The sequence below is a fragment of the Mustela nigripes genome, chromosome 13, assembly GCF_022355385.1.
Source record: "Mustela nigripes isolate SB6536 chromosome 13, MUSNIG.SB6536, whole genome shotgun sequence".
Taxonomy (NCBI): Eukaryota; Metazoa; Chordata; class Mammalia; order Carnivora; family Mustelidae; genus Mustela; species Mustela nigripes.
The window spans coordinates 129,251,424-129,266,803 of NC_081569.1; the positions used below are offsets into that span (position 1 = coordinate 129,251,424).

Below are 15,380 nucleotides of genomic sequence, written 5' to 3' on the forward strand. Positions count from 1 at the left end.
CTGACCCCTTGCTGGGCAGGGACCACCACCCCCACTCCCCAACTTCAAAGGAGTGAGAGGATGCCCGGAGGGCTCAAGGTTTCATCACCCACATTTTCTAAAAATTGCTTAGAGGTCACTTATGCTTACCATTTCCCACAGAGCCGTGGTTGCCAAACTTTTATTGACTGTGCTCCCCCATGAGTAAAACATTTGCACGAACATCCTTTATGTATTTAATATATACATATAAAACAAAAATACCGGATGTCTCTATGTACAATTTAAAATAAAAAACCATTTTTTAAGGATCAGACAATAAATGGAAATTTTAAAAATGTCTTCTCCTACCCTGAAAGAATGCAACCCACTTTGCATCCACTGCCCTGGGAATGATATCTAAAAGGACAAAGATGAGCCAAAACTGTCCACATTCTCTCACCTTGTTTGTAGTAATGGTCTAAAGCAATGAGCAGTATTTCCCTAGAGCTGACCACACTGGAAGCTCAGCCTAGACTTCCTTACTCTTCCAAGCCTGGCCACAAGCACTGCCAGCAGAAGGAAGACAATAATGTGGATAATAAGATACATAAAGAAACAGAAAGGGGCACCTAGGTGGCTCAGTGGGTTAAGCCTCTGCCTACGGCCTCAGGTCATGATCTCAGGGTCCTGGGATCGAGCCCTGCATCGGGCTCCCTGCTCAGCGGGAACCTGCTTTCTCCTCTCTCTCTGCCTACTTGTGATCTCTCTGTCAAATAAATAAATAAAATCTAAAAAAATAAAAAATTTAAAGAAACAGAAAGCTGACACCCACTCCAGCCAACAGGAGGCTTTAGAAGCAACAGGGAACCTGATACAAGCTCAGCACAGCACCACACAGCTCTAAGTAACAGAAGTAAAGGGAGGAGGGCAAAGAATCCACTTTCTGCATCTGACAGGATATGGTGCTATTCATATAATCTTCCCAAAGAGCCATTATTTCACATGGGATTAAGACAAAAAGCTGGAGGACTGCTTTCCTATGCATTGAAATCTTGGGTCTTTTGAGACAGCTTGAGGATCACCACCTGTAAGAAAACCTCCCTGAGCCTCCGACTTAGAAGCCTGTCTTCAGGGCTTTGTATCATTCTGGTACGCGTTTTTACACACTGTTCCTCCACACTGTAACTGCTGATGTCCATGCCTGGCTTTCTCAAGAGAATGGAAGCCCCTGAAGGCAGGAGCTAAACAAAGAGCCTGGTGCACGGTACAGAGCCAGCAAGTGCCGAGTGAGTGAATGATGAACAAACAGCAAAGAGAAGGCCTTAGAGAAGTCATTTATTACTTCATTACTACTTCTCCAGTAGAAGCTCTAGCAGTTAGCAGTAGATTGGGGGCAGAATTTATTATTACAGCCCATAGTGGAAGTTCTCATTGGATCTGTGAAAGGATAATTTCTTGTGCCTGCACACCAACCTATGAACATATCCATTTAAGAATGAATTAAGAGAAGGCTAGAAAAAACCTGTATCAGAATTTTGGAAAGAAATCCTTTGTGCCACTAGAAATAATAAAAGTTCTGGGGTTCAGCCTATTAGCTCCTCTTTTGTGCACAATAACCTTGCTAGGGGATGCTACCATTAAAACCATGTTTACTTCCCATGTCACCTAACTCCAGAGAATTTCTGTTGAAAAACGCAGGATTCATTCTGCCACGTCGGCAAAGGATTCATTCTGACAAATGTATACTGAAAGTCTAGTAAGTGCCAGACACTATGTTAGGTACTGGGGATGTTATCAAGGAACAAGAAAAAACAAAGTCCCTACACGACGAAGCTTATATCCTAGTGAGAGAGACAGGAGAAAAAAGTTGTGAGGGGAACCCAACAGGCAAATTCATTACAGACTGTGATAAAGCTTCAGCGAAAAGAAATTGATGAGCAGAAAGCGGTGGATGTGGCCCCTTTAGACAGGATGGTCTGAGAGGTCCTCCCTGAGATGAGAAGTAGCCAACTGTGAGAAGAGGCTTAGCACGGGACTCCAGACAAAGGGAACAAGGGTGAAGGTTCCGGAGCGGAAAAGGTTGCTACTTTTGATGAACAAAACGGAGCTGAGCTTCCTGGCATGGCTGGACCTCTCCCCCAGCGAGGGGAGAGAAGTACATGACAGGAGGCTGGACACGCAGGCGGAAGGCAAATTACACCGAGTTCTGCAGGTCAAGGGAAGGATCATTAATAACGTTCTTGGAAGATGGGGCTTTTAGCCGAATAGGAAATACAAGCCAGAAGACTTGGGGGTGCCTGCGTGGCTCAGCTGGTTAAGCGTCTGACTCTTGATTTCAGCTCAGGTCCTGATCTCAGGGTTATGGATTCAAGCCCCACGTTGTTAAAAAGAACAAAATAAAAAAAGAATCCATGCTCTAGTACAAGTCAGAAGACAGGTCACAGTTAAGACTTAAATCACTATTAGCCATGTGATCACAGGAAAGACACTTCAACACTCTGCCTCAGTCTCTGTATCTGTAAAATATCCACTGGCCTTTAAAGGTTGTTGTAAAGATCATATTGGATATTATACACAAATATACTTAATAACTTGAAGAGTGTTGTAAAAAAGGAACGGGTCTTGTCTGGAAGAAAATCATCACCAGAAGACGCTTACCTGGCAGAGCAGTGTGCTGGTGAACATCTTCGGTGAGAAGCGTCGGTGAGAACATCCAAGGAGTAAAGGGGAGACAAGGGATTAAACTGCAGGAAAAAATGAGATTATTTTAGAACAGCTCCTATGAAAAGATCTGATCCCAGGGAGTGGCCTGCTGTTTGGTTATTTTGCCCCTTGGACCGTTTGACAATTTGATCATACGAATGACCACCATTCAGTGAAGTCGCAGCTAGGAACAGAGCGCACTGATCCCACACACCTCAAAAAAAGGCTATTCCTTGGTAACAACTTTACAAAAACTTCTAATACATGACAATTACTTAAATGGCAGAAGATAGTACCTTCTATCTGACATAACAGGAACTTATGCGATTGACTATTAGCTCTTGTTCCTAAGAAAACTAGCAAGAAGTTACCTTTTTATTTCCTTATCCTGGTCAGTGCTTCCAGTAAATAATGGTTAACACATACCAACAGTCGTTGCTCATGGAAACAGAACTAGATTAAGAATCCCTAACATCTGATTCCAGTCTATCCCTGAGTTGCCATACATTAAAAGCAACATACTTTCTTTGAGCTTTACTATCCTCATCTGTATAACGGATGCACTGCTTATCTTACCTATTTTATAGGACTGTTATGGGGCTAAATTACATACTGCTTTCAGCTTATAATTCCAGTTTCTCTTCTGTAAAACTTCTATTTATCTCAAAAGGTGGTTGTGAGGATCAAACTCGGATACAATACACAAAAATACCTCACTTTCTGTTTTCCAGCTTTCTTTGGACTTCTCCCAGAATAATCCTTCCCCCAAATTTCAGAACTAAATATATTTTAAGACCAGAGCTCTGAATGGTAATTTCAAAAGAACTTACAAAGAAGTCTAACTTTGGGCAAATTGTTTAACTCTTATGTGTAAGTAACAGATCTGGACTAGGTAATCACCGCAGGCCTTCTTCTGCCTTTCGATCCTCTGACGCAAACACGATCAGTACCGTGGCTTCCTGTCTTTCACATACCACCTTAATCACTTTGTACCTGCCCACCATCTGCACTATATTTACTCCATATTTTCTTCATACCAATTATTTTTACTCAACATTTACTATTTCTATGGAATGACAGATTGATAGAATGATATTTTTTCTAATACATATTATGACTTAAAGTAATAATTGTATGTCCACACACCATCTAAAATCCTAAGTACACACCAGTTAGGTATACTCTAACTCTATGCTCTAGTTCATTCTGAAATAGTAACTTCAAGAGGAAGGTTCCAAGTCTAAGCTGTACATCAATTTAATAAGCCCTAAAGAGTCTAACACAAAACAAAAACCAGTGAGCAACAGGAAACCTGATATTTTCACCTATCAGTCTTCACCTGTTTTCTACCTAATTGAGATAAAGCAACCTCCACCCGCACAAAAATCGAAAGCTTCAAACATTAAAGGAATATACTATTGCAGCAGCTCTTTCTGCCCGTGGGTCCTGTCCCTGTGCTTTAATAAACCACCATTTCGCACCAAAGACATCTCAAGAATTCTTTTTTGGTTGTCGGCTCGGGACTGCACCCCGCCGACCCTCAATTATATTGAAATTCTAAAATTTCATCATTCAGCGCCTGAACGTGGGGCTTTGAGTCTTTACATATGAATGCTGAGCTTCAGTGCAAAATTGGTGAGTACTTTCTCTCCTTCCTTTACTCTCATTTCAGGGGCTTTTCAGGGAGTGTGGTCTTATTGGAACACTTGCATGTCGATTGCTCAGGCCGTAATCCTCTAGCCTGTGGCTGCTCTATAGAGAGAGAAAGCCTGCCCTTTGGTTGGAAGTTAGTGTCCCGACCAGAATGGTAATAAGACCAGAAACCTGATGCACTCTTTTTATTCCTTTTCTTTCTTAAAAAAAAAAAAAAAAAAAAAAAAAGGAACATACTGTTAGCCATAGTCAGTAATTTTTAAATTATGACCCCTTATAAAGGCCTACATTTGCCAAAGGCCCTCTCCAGGGGTAGCCAGAGAAGAGACTAAGAGACTAAGTGGGCAAGGTCCCAAGGCCTTGACCCCACTTCACTCCCAGCAGCCCTCCCTCTTTCTGTTTCTTATGTTCAGGTCTCATCGCTATACTTCTCAGAGTAGGATGCTGGTGCTGAACTAAATCATAGACAAACGAGGTTCACTCTAATTTCTAACTACAAAGTTCAAAACCAAAATAAAAACGATCCCTATGAAATGTGCATTACAAGTAATAAACAGAAAAACACATTTGAACCTAAAAAGGGGAATTAGCTACAGTTCTTATCAGTGAGTATCAGATAATCTTAAACAGTCCTCTTAAAAAAAATCAGAACATAGGGAACAGGGACCTTACCTCATGTGCACAAGCAGAAATGTGAGGAAAATCAGAAGCCAATGCTTTATTCTTTCTAAAGAAAAGGAAATCAAATGATAAAATAAAGATGACAAAGAAAAGCGATCTTACCTGATTTCGTTCTCTTTTCCCAGCTGATGGTAACCAGAAACTAAAGAGAGGGAGAGAACAACAGGAAAGAAAACAATAAAAGAAGCAGTTGGAAATTACAGAAGAGCAGAATAAAAGATGCTGGGGTAACCAAGTGAAGATGAAGAAAGAACTGGGGAAAAGAAGGAACTAGAGGCTAAAGGAAAGGAATGGTAAATGTATACAAACTTCTTTTGTAAAAAAAATAATAATAATAACTTCAAAAGAAAAAGCTTTGTAATGAAATGCAAACCACTGTACTCTCTAAAAACAAACCCGAGATTACAGTGTGACACCAACAGACTCTTAGCTGTGTGGTGACAACAGGATCCCCCAAATTCAACAAGAACATAAAACAAACTCATATCTTGCCTATTTTGTAAATGACAAATTTGGCCAGGCTAATGAGTATAAGATCATAAGTAGATACCAACCATGAAGCGTATAGGGGACATCAAACAGCCAATCATGTTAGGGGACAAGGCTGTCACAAGAAAGGTGGGGGGAATAATTCTTAGAAGAACACAGTGATAAGTTTCTTGCCATGGGTCTCTTTTGACTTAGGGGGTGGGAGGTGGGATCTGACTGCAAAGGCAAGGGAAACAAAAATAAAATGAATGGGACATCGGGGCGCCTGGGTGGCTCAGTGGGTTAAGCCACCGCCTTCAGCTCAGGTCATGATCTCAGGGTCTTGGGATCGAGTCCCACATCGGGCTCACTGCTCGGCAGGCAGCCTGCTTCCCTCCTTCTCTCTGCCTGCCTCTCTTGTCTACTTGTGATCTCTCTCTGTCAAATAAATAAATAAAATCTTTAAAAAAAAAAAAAAAAAGAAAGAACTGGGTGGGAGGTTGGGTGAGCCTGGTGGTGGGTATTATGGAGGGCACGTATTGCATGGAGCACTGGGTGTGGTGCATAAACAATAAATTCTGGAACACTGAAAAGAAATTTTAAAAATAAATAAAAATTAAAAATATATATATATATATGTAAAGAACTCATGTAACTCAACAACAACAAAAACCCAAACAATCCAATTAAAAAATGAGCAGAGGGCATGGAAGACATTTCCCCAAAGCATACAAGCCCACAGGCACATGAAAAGATGCCCAATACCACTAATTATCAGAGAAATGAAAATCAAAACCACAATGAAATATCACCTCACACCTGTCAGAATAGCTATTAACAAAACAAGATATAACAAGTGTTGGTGAGGACATGAAGAAAAGGGAATCTTAGTACACTGTTGGTGGGAATGCAAACTGGTGCAGCCACTCTGGAAAACAGTATGGAAATTCCTTGAAAAACTAAAAACAGATCTATCATATGATCCAGCTATACCACGTCTGGATATTTATCCAAGGAATATGAAAACACCAACTTGAAAAGATACATACACCTCTACGTTCACTAAAGCATTACTCAAAATAGCCAAAATGTGGAAACAACCTAAGATTCCATCAATGGATAAAGAACATGTGGTGTATACATCATACACATACACACAACGGGATACTACTCCATCATAAAACAGAAGGGATCTTGCCATTTATGACATGAATGAACCATGAGGGATTAGTTTAAATGAGTAAGTCAGAGAGAGAAGACAACTACCGTATGACATCATTTATATGAGGAATCTAAACAAAAACAGTAACAATAAACAAATGAAAGAATAAAACAAAACAAAACTCATAGATACAGAGAATGGATTGGTTGTTCCCCGAGGAGAAGGGGATGACAGGCGGGTGAAAGGGCTCCATTTCAAGCTGATGTATGCTACCTAGATTTACGTGATGATCACTTTGTAGCGGATACAAATACTGAATTACTATGTTGTACACCTGAAACTTACTTAACATCAATCAATATAAATAAATAAATAGGAACAGCACAACTGGAGGCTACTTTTATAATGCAGCATCTATATACACAAACAGCAAAGAAATAAAAACTAGTCTAGAAAGGAAAAAAAAAATCACTGTCTTGAGTTTAGGGCATTAGCCATGTTAACTGTTGTAAAGTACACATCTTGAAGATCCTCTCATTCAGCGCTAAAGTCAGATTTCTAGATTCCTTTCAAAAAACTTCCCTCTGCCTCCTACTCCAACGAATGGGCTAGGATAATGAGTAAATTATAGAAGCACTTACTCCTTCTGCCGAGGGTCACTAATGATGTGGCCTATTCTCTCAGTACTTATGCTGGTCTCCTGCAAAGGCAAGGAAGACAAGAGTGTCATCTAACCACAGAAACAAATAAAGTATGATCTGTCATCAAGTTCACACTTTCCCATAACTGTGCCAGCAACCTCAAAGGCACATGTCAAGTGTCAATCTTAAAATCCAATAGCAAGTTTATTTCTTTTTATGGAAATTTATCTTAAAAGTGTTATGCTTTCTAGACTTATTTTTCTCTAGTGTTCCCAAAAAGTCATTATAAACCTTGTTAACTATAGATAGCATTTCAATAGTAAGTTATTAAAGTATACAGAAATAGAAACAATTTTTTAAAAATCCAACAGTAGCTGATTTTTAATGGGCTGCACACCAAGTTCCCCAGTGCAGACACGGCCCCTTCATAATGGGAAATTCACCCCATCCTCACTGGGAACACCTAAAATCTGCCGGCTAAATGTACAAGTATTAAAGGAATTTTGCTAACTTACAAAAACTGTTACCCTGTCTTGTCTGTTAAGCATCATCTCTTAAAGTAAAACAGAAATTTGTACAAACTGGTTCTTAAATTTAGGGTTCTTAAGACTGTAATATGAAATCTTATCCATAATTCCACCAGAAACTAATCATCTCCAAAAAAACTGAAAAATGGCACAAGGCACTCACCACCCTTCACTTCATTGAATATATTTACAATGACTGCCTACCACAGGACCTGGGGAAGCACACCGATAGCACACGAGTAAGAGTCATGCACACACGAGTTAAGGGCTAAGATGAGAGCGTGTAAGTCACGGGCATGAATGTCGAGTACGTGAAGTCTGTTACTCAAACACATTTGTTACTGGGCAAATATGATCAGTATTCATTTATGTGTGTGGATTAGCCTAGAATATTAGGGTATACATTTTCGCAGTACTGACCATAGGAAAATTAATCTGAAGTCAGATTCTGGGCGGGAATGGAGCTAAACGAAAAGGTTTCCCAGACTGTATTCTTCACATTCTTCATCTCTTATGCACATGCCTCCTGGTCACAGACACAGCCACAGTAGTGGGGCCAAGGGAAAGGATGGGTGAAAAATGAGCTATTTGTTACTGCAGAAAAATTATTAACTTAAAGTGCCGTAATGTTTAAATTTACAGTTTATTACTGTGTAAATTACAAGCAGTACTTTGCGTAATTAGCAGCTCGCTGGCAGGGAGCTGTGAATGAAACTCATTATTTATGATTACAATTTAGAGAAAGAGAAGAGAGGTGGGGGAGGGGGGAGAAGGGGGGCAGAACATTGACCTCTGCTAGAAATGACAAATATCCCTTTAAGGTGATGAAGATGAATTAAACAAGTAAATATTATCCCATTCATTTGAAATTCTTAGAGGCATATCCAATAGGCCCTAGAATTTCCTTCCAGGCAAGCTAAAGGAAGCCTTCAAGACAAACTGATTTACTTCCATGGAAGTGGAAGGCTCTTATTTTATAAGAGCTGAAACAAAATAAGGTAGATAGGTAGAACATTATCTTTCAAGCCCAACTGATAAAGGAAAAAGTAAAACCATCTCTCTGTTCCCTACTCCCAACCTCCAGCCTGCCTCTACCTATTAGCTGTCCTGTTAACTAAGAATAAGCTCTCAGAACAGTGAAAGCAGCATTTTAATGTCTGTGAAATCAATGAGCCAAAAGAAGAAGGTATCATTCTTTCAATAATCAAATGTCTTCCAATTAAGAGATTTGAAATTGAATTTAAAGATTAAAAATATCTGAGTTTGGGGCGCCTGGGTGGCTCAGTGGGTTAAAGTCTCTGCTTTCGGCTCAGGTCATGATTCTAGGGTCCAAGGATCAAGCCCCGCATCAGGCTCTCTGCTCTGCGGAGAGCCTGCCTCCTCCACTCTCTCTGCCTGCCTCTCTGCTTACTTGTGATCTCTGTCAAATAAATAAATAAAATCTTAAAAAAAAAAAAAAATCTGAGTTCACCTGGAAATAAATAGCTTTTTACATAGCAAAAATTTCAGAAAACAGTTCCCTAATTCAACTATAAAACACCTGAGGGTAGCCAGGCTGTGGCTGTGATCACTATGTACCTGGCCTGGCACAGAGCCTGACACATATTAGGCATTCTAAATGTTTATGCAATGAATGTTTATGCGTTAATGTTCTGAAATGCCTCTCACTCTCTTGCCCTTTGCTCACAACCATCCTCTCTAGGTACGAGCTCCAGTCTTCACCTACCTTGAATCTCAAAGCTACAGTAAAAAATTAATTAAAATCGTTTTTACGGGTACCTGGGTGAGTCAGACAATTAAGTGTCTGCCTTTGGCTCAGGTCGTGATCCCATAGTGCTGGGACAGGACGGTTCCCTGTTCAGTGGGAGTCTGCTTATCCCCTTCCCTTTACCCCTCCCCCTACCTGGGTACTCTCTAATTAATAAATACTTCTTAAAAAAATAATAACTTTCTAAGTTTTAAACTAGAAAAGATAAAAGAGAAACACAGCTGGGTTCAATTCTCTCTTCTGCCACATCTTTCTGGGGAATATCAGACATTACCTAGTTTCTCTGAACCCAAGTTTTCCTCATCTGCTAAGTGGTTCGGAACATCACCTATATGGTTGTTAAGAGGATTAAATGAATTGAGTGCCCAGTACAGTCCCCAGCAAAGGGGGAACTGAATAAATTGTAGATATTCCTCCCATGTGGCCAAGGAGAAGCTTTTGAAATCTGGTAACAGGTTTTCTTTCAGTTTTGGGGTTTTTTGTTTGTTTTGTTTTTTTTTTTAATGAATTCTGGAACAAAAGACCAAAGTTAGAACAGAAGAAGCATTTATGAATTCAGGAGGAGTTATAAAGAAGCCAAGAGTATTTTAACTTCTACAATAATAATATAAGATTAATCAAAAGAATAGAAGAAACTAGAGCAGGCCTGCAGATTACAAACTGTCATAATAGTATTTGCTTTGTCAAAACTTCTGTATGAGTTAAGCTTCATCTTTTATGTGTGTATCCATTTATATCCTACGTTAAGGTTCACTCTTGTGAACTTGAAGAACATTTCAATTGGCTTAATTTACTCCAGGGAGTTCTGCAGCACCTAGGATTATTGAAAACAGTACACAAATCCCACAGGAAATACTGTCCTCCCAGTCTCCCAGTGAGCCCAGTAGACATAGAGAGCGGTCACCTTCCCAACAAGCCTTCTTCGGCCCTTTCTGAGGCATCGAGCTGCAGCTCCAGGCAGACGATTCAAGCGGGCATGGTACCCTAAAAAAAAGAAGAAAGCCCTCAGAAACAGAATGCAGAAGATTCATTACCAATGATATGCTTCTAGATCACCAAAGGTCTTCATCCCCAGGACCTTACTAGAATGACCCTTAAACTAGTATCATTAGTCTATATGCCAAGGATTTATAATTCTTACGTCTTTGCAGTATGATCTTAGGTGTGTCTTTAACTCTGACCTAGGGATCCTCACCTAGAAAGGAGGGATAATCACTCACTCAGTCCTAGCATACAGGGCTGATGGGAAGACTCAATTAAATAACACAGGGAAGGTATTTTATAAATTGAAAACAGTACACAAATAAAAGGTGTTATTAATAATTTCTAATAATAAATTAAATCCTAGTTATTATCTCAAAAACACTGAAGTCATAAAATAATAGTAAAAATAGCCTGTATAAGTGTATAGCCATTTATACATTTATATACAAAAAATATACATAATATACACAAAAATGTTTAGCCATTTTTCTAATTGCTGTATGTGTTCTATACATAAAAAACACAACTAGAAAAATCCACACCCAAGTCTTATTGATGACACTGTCTCTGGGTATAGAATAATGGGCCATTTTAAGGTGTCCTTCCTGCTCTCATTTGTGTGCATTTTAAGTGATCCATAAAGAATTTTCAGAAATGGTCACTGAAATGTTTGACGCAAGTTATTAAGGCAGCAACATGCGCCTCAGCCAGGCAATAATCTCTACCAAGAGCCAAATGTTTTCAGAAGGACTTTCAATCACGTAAATTCATCCTTAGAAAACGCTATAGGAGTTTATAGCTCTGAGCATAATTCTGATCACCAAAAGATGCCCAACAAATACTTGATCACTGACTGATTACTGGGCACCCCAGAATCATCAGTTTATAGAGCTAAAAAGCTCTGAAACAGTCTTCTCAAAGCCACAATTATTTTAAGTGCCAACCCCCATCTCCCAAGGCAATGAAGTGACTCTGTCAGAGTCACAGAGCTAGAAGACAGTACCTGAGAGTTAAATTAGCACCCTGTTCCTTCCTCCTGTCCTAGGCTCTTTCCACTCTACTTTGCTACATCATAAGTAAAGGAAAAGCAAAAGGAAAGGATGTATTTGTGTTTAAGTCCACAATAATAGAATAAAATCAAATTATTTAAGGAAATATTTTAAAATCATCCAATTAAAAAAATGTCATTATACCTTGTATGTGAATGTTCTTACTGAAATCTGTTCTCTTCCAAGATCCAATACTTCAGGCTCCCACTGAGCACTCCATAGCCCATCGGTTTCACAGCAGGTAAGCAGCAGTGACACGCTGCTAGGCTTCCTAAATCTGGCACAAATGGCAATAGCAAGCTGAAGGAATGCCCTGCTAATAGATATCCCGAGAGTCTCCATGGGTTGATTTAGGTTTGAATGGAGAACCTCAAGCTTTGAGACTCACCCTTGAATCTTCTAGGAAAATCCCTGGACTAGCTCCAAATTTCAGAGAGTTAATGCATACTTAGAGGGATGAGTATACTGGCCATGGGATGATTCTCCCCAAAGAGAACCATAAAAGTTGCAAAGTATATTTTGGTCTCCTCAGAACGTACCTCTTTGAGCTGGTCGAGAAGGTAAAAGGAATGTGGAATCAGAAAGTTTATCCAGTCCAGAATCCATTCTTTCTACTTCAGGGCAATGATCAGGAGCCCACTTTGGCAGAAGATTAGGGACAGTGAATCCTGGGACACATTCTCCCTCATAGAACCAATCGCTCTGCTCATCATCTCCTAAAATAAAGAAATCATATCATAAGCTGGAATTTTAATATGCTCTATGGAAAACTAAATGAGAAAATGATTTCTCAGAGCAATGGATTTCATTATACTTTTTAAATAAAGTCAAAGTACAAAAAAATTTGTTTTGATCTTTCTTCTTGACCTATATTATGATGAAAACTAGAGTATCAAACTAGTTTCACAAAAATGTCATACTGTGTTATACTGGACTTCTTTTTAGAGTAAAAAACTAATAAAGCTACCATTTACTAAACCCTTACCACCTATGAGGGTCCATGCTAAAAATCTCTAAGTATGTTATCTCTTCTAAACCCTACACTAATTCCAACTTATAAATAAGGCAACTAAAGCCCAGAGAAGGCAAGACCAAGTTAGTGAATGATGAAGGCAAGATCTGAACCCGAAGTCTAACTCCAAAGCCTTTAACACAAAAATAAGTTGCCTCTTATGTAGCATTCTGTGGTATAAATGGGCCTGGGGGTTCAAAGCCCACAAATGTCTTTCAATTCAAAACTAGCTATTCCTCAGGATGTTTTATTTGCATTTGTTATAACGGGTGAATAAAAAATGCATACCCATACCTCAATTCCTACATTAATGGGACAGAAAAATCATCTTGACACTAGCAACCCAAGCAACCAGGAAAAAACTAACCACAGGAAGAAGCAATATAATCCCTTAAGGCTTGTGTCATGAAGTTATACCATTCACCCAAGGCCAGACTCTTCACCAATGACAAAATCAAGGTGAGACCCATAGAGTCAGACTCTTGGTTCAAACCTTTTTCTACTGGCTAGGATGACAGCTTCTCAGTTTGTAACAGAACTTGCTCCCACCCACAAAAAGTAGTAAGACAGAAAACTTCAGGTCTGCCACTCCATACTCCTTTCAAAACAGCAAGGATGAAGGGAATTACTACAAGAACATCTAAATAATTCACAGCGCATTCATTCTCTAATGTATGCCAGATCCCAGGGAAAGCTGGTCAGGCCATGGTTAGGGCATGAAGTATCAGATTCATGAGCCTCTAACAGGATAATGGTAACTCTTAACCCACCTTGAAGATCTCTAAAAGGGAAAAGGAAAACGTCCATTAAAAAGTTACTCGAAGTGTTCCCTTATAAAAACACACCACCAACAACTACTTCTCTAGACCAGTGGTTCTCAAACTTCAATTGCATCAAAGGAAGCAGAAAGGGTTGTCAGAACACAGGTTGCTGGGCCCTACTCCCAAAGTTTCTGATTCTGGTCCAGAAAGGATCAAAAATTGAATTTCTAACCAGTTCCCTAATGATGCAAAGCTGACTTCAGTACCACATTTTGAGAATCACTACTTTGAAAGCATCTCACCAAGCCATGTACATAAGATGAACTACAGATAGGCTTTAGAATTAACAATGAGGGGCACCTGGGTGGCTCCATTGTTAAGTGACTGCTTTTGGCTCAAGTCATCATCCCAGGATCCAGGGATCCAGCCCTGCACTGGGTTCCCTGCTCAGTGAGAAGCCTGCTTCTCTCTCTCCCACTCCCCCTGCTTGTGTTCCCTCTCTCGCTGTCTCTCTCTCTGTCAAATAAATAGAATCTTAAAAAAAAAAAAAAAAAGGAATTAACAATGATTAGTTTCTCTGCACGTCAATATATTAATTCCTTTCTTATTCACAAGCATTCCTTAGGCCATTTATTAAAACAGTATAGTTAGTTAGTTAGACCATACTTCCTAAAGACAAATGATATCCCATAAGGGCATTTTGTTGTTGTTGTTCTTAAGCATTCACTCAAGATTTTTGACAATATAAAAAGGGACTCACTGAACTGGAGAAAACCTTGTGAAGTCATCTAGACCAGTAGTCGCCAACCCTGGGCTCACCAGGATGCATGACGCAGCAGCTCCCCCAAAAGACTACTGCCAGAGAATAAGGAAGAAGCTGATGGGTCAGACTCCAGACTTCCTACTCCTCCTGCTTTTTCCAAAATAGGTTTAGCTGTTTCATCATCTGAGGTTCTATGTCTAATTCTGTTTGAGGGAGAAAAAGGAGAATTTTCCCCTTATCTGGCTTTTCCAGTAACTAATTATTAAGAGCTTACTATATGCCAGGCAATATGTTACCCACTGTAGCTCCAAATAGTAAAAAAAAAAAAAATTCCTACCTTGGAAGACTTCAGTGGAAAAGATACACATCTACAAATAATAACATCATGGTAAGTGATAACAAAGCAGTAAGTACAGGCAAAGACTAGGGGTTCCAGAATAGGAGACCTGCACTGAGTATCAGTCAGAATCTTTAGGAAATGCACACACATTTAAATGGGATAATCGAGGGGTGCCTGGGTGGCTCAGTGGGTTAAAGCCTCTGCCTTCGGCTCAGGTCGTGCTCCCAGGGTCCTGGGATCGATCCCCACATCAGGCTCTCTGCTCAGTGGGAAGCCTGCTTCCTCCTCTCTCTCTCTGCCTGCCTCTCTGCCTACCTGTGATTTCTCTGTGTCAAATAAATAAATACAATCTTTAAAAAAAATAAATAAATGGGATAATCGAGACTTTAATGAAGTGACTATTTACAAAAGTGTATACAGTATTAAGAGGAACCAATACGAGACAGTGAAGCACCTGGGAGCCAGCACAGTGGGGAAACTTTACCCTTCCTAAACCTGCAGCAGCAAGGAGAAAGAATGGTTATCAGAGACCAGAGAGAAAACTGAGGTTGTAGAAGACTGCCCAACAGAAAGGGAGCCAGGGAAAACTACAATCCAACTCAGTAGATTGCATTATTTTTGCCAACTCTTCACTACCTCCCTATGATAATACATCCGTGCCTTTTGCCCTTTATCATGAAATTCCAGAGCCTTCCCCTTGAGGCAGAGCATACTTCCTCATCCCACTGATAACTGGTTTGTCAAGTAACATGCTTTAGGTAGTAGAACATTAAAAGATGTGACCCGGGGCACCTGGGTGGCTCAGTGGGTTAAAGCCTCCGCCTTCGGCTCAGGTCATGATCTCAGAGTCCTGGGATTGAGCCCCACATTGGGCTCTCTGCTCAGTTGCTCAGTAGGGAGCCTGCTT

General features: G+C 40.0%; 1 protein-coding gene across 3 annotated transcripts in view; it reads right to left on the reverse strand.

The window, feature by feature from the left end:
- The window catches only part of GPATCH2L (G-patch domain containing 2 like), a 54,028-nt gene that overhangs the window by 18,533 nt on the left and 20,115 nt on the right, over positions 1 to 15,380 (reverse strand). For 2 of the 3 annotated variants that reach the window (XM_059373679.1, XM_059373680.1), the window contains exons 4-8: positions 12,137 to 12,313; positions 10,469 to 10,548; positions 7,270 to 7,328; positions 4,990 to 5,044; positions 2,620 to 2,705 (exon numbers count right to left, since the gene is read on the reverse strand). In XM_059373679.1, the coding sequence (XP_059229662.1) occupies positions 2,620 to 2,705; positions 4,990 to 5,044; positions 7,270 to 7,328; positions 10,469 to 10,548; positions 12,137 to 12,313 (457 nt within the window). Of the gene's footprint in view, positions 1 to 2,619; positions 2,706 to 4,989; positions 5,045 to 5,100; positions 5,141 to 7,269; positions 7,329 to 10,468; positions 10,549 to 12,136; positions 12,314 to 15,380 lie in introns of all 3 variants that reach the window. The other variant, XM_059373681.1, reaches the window with a different exon arrangement.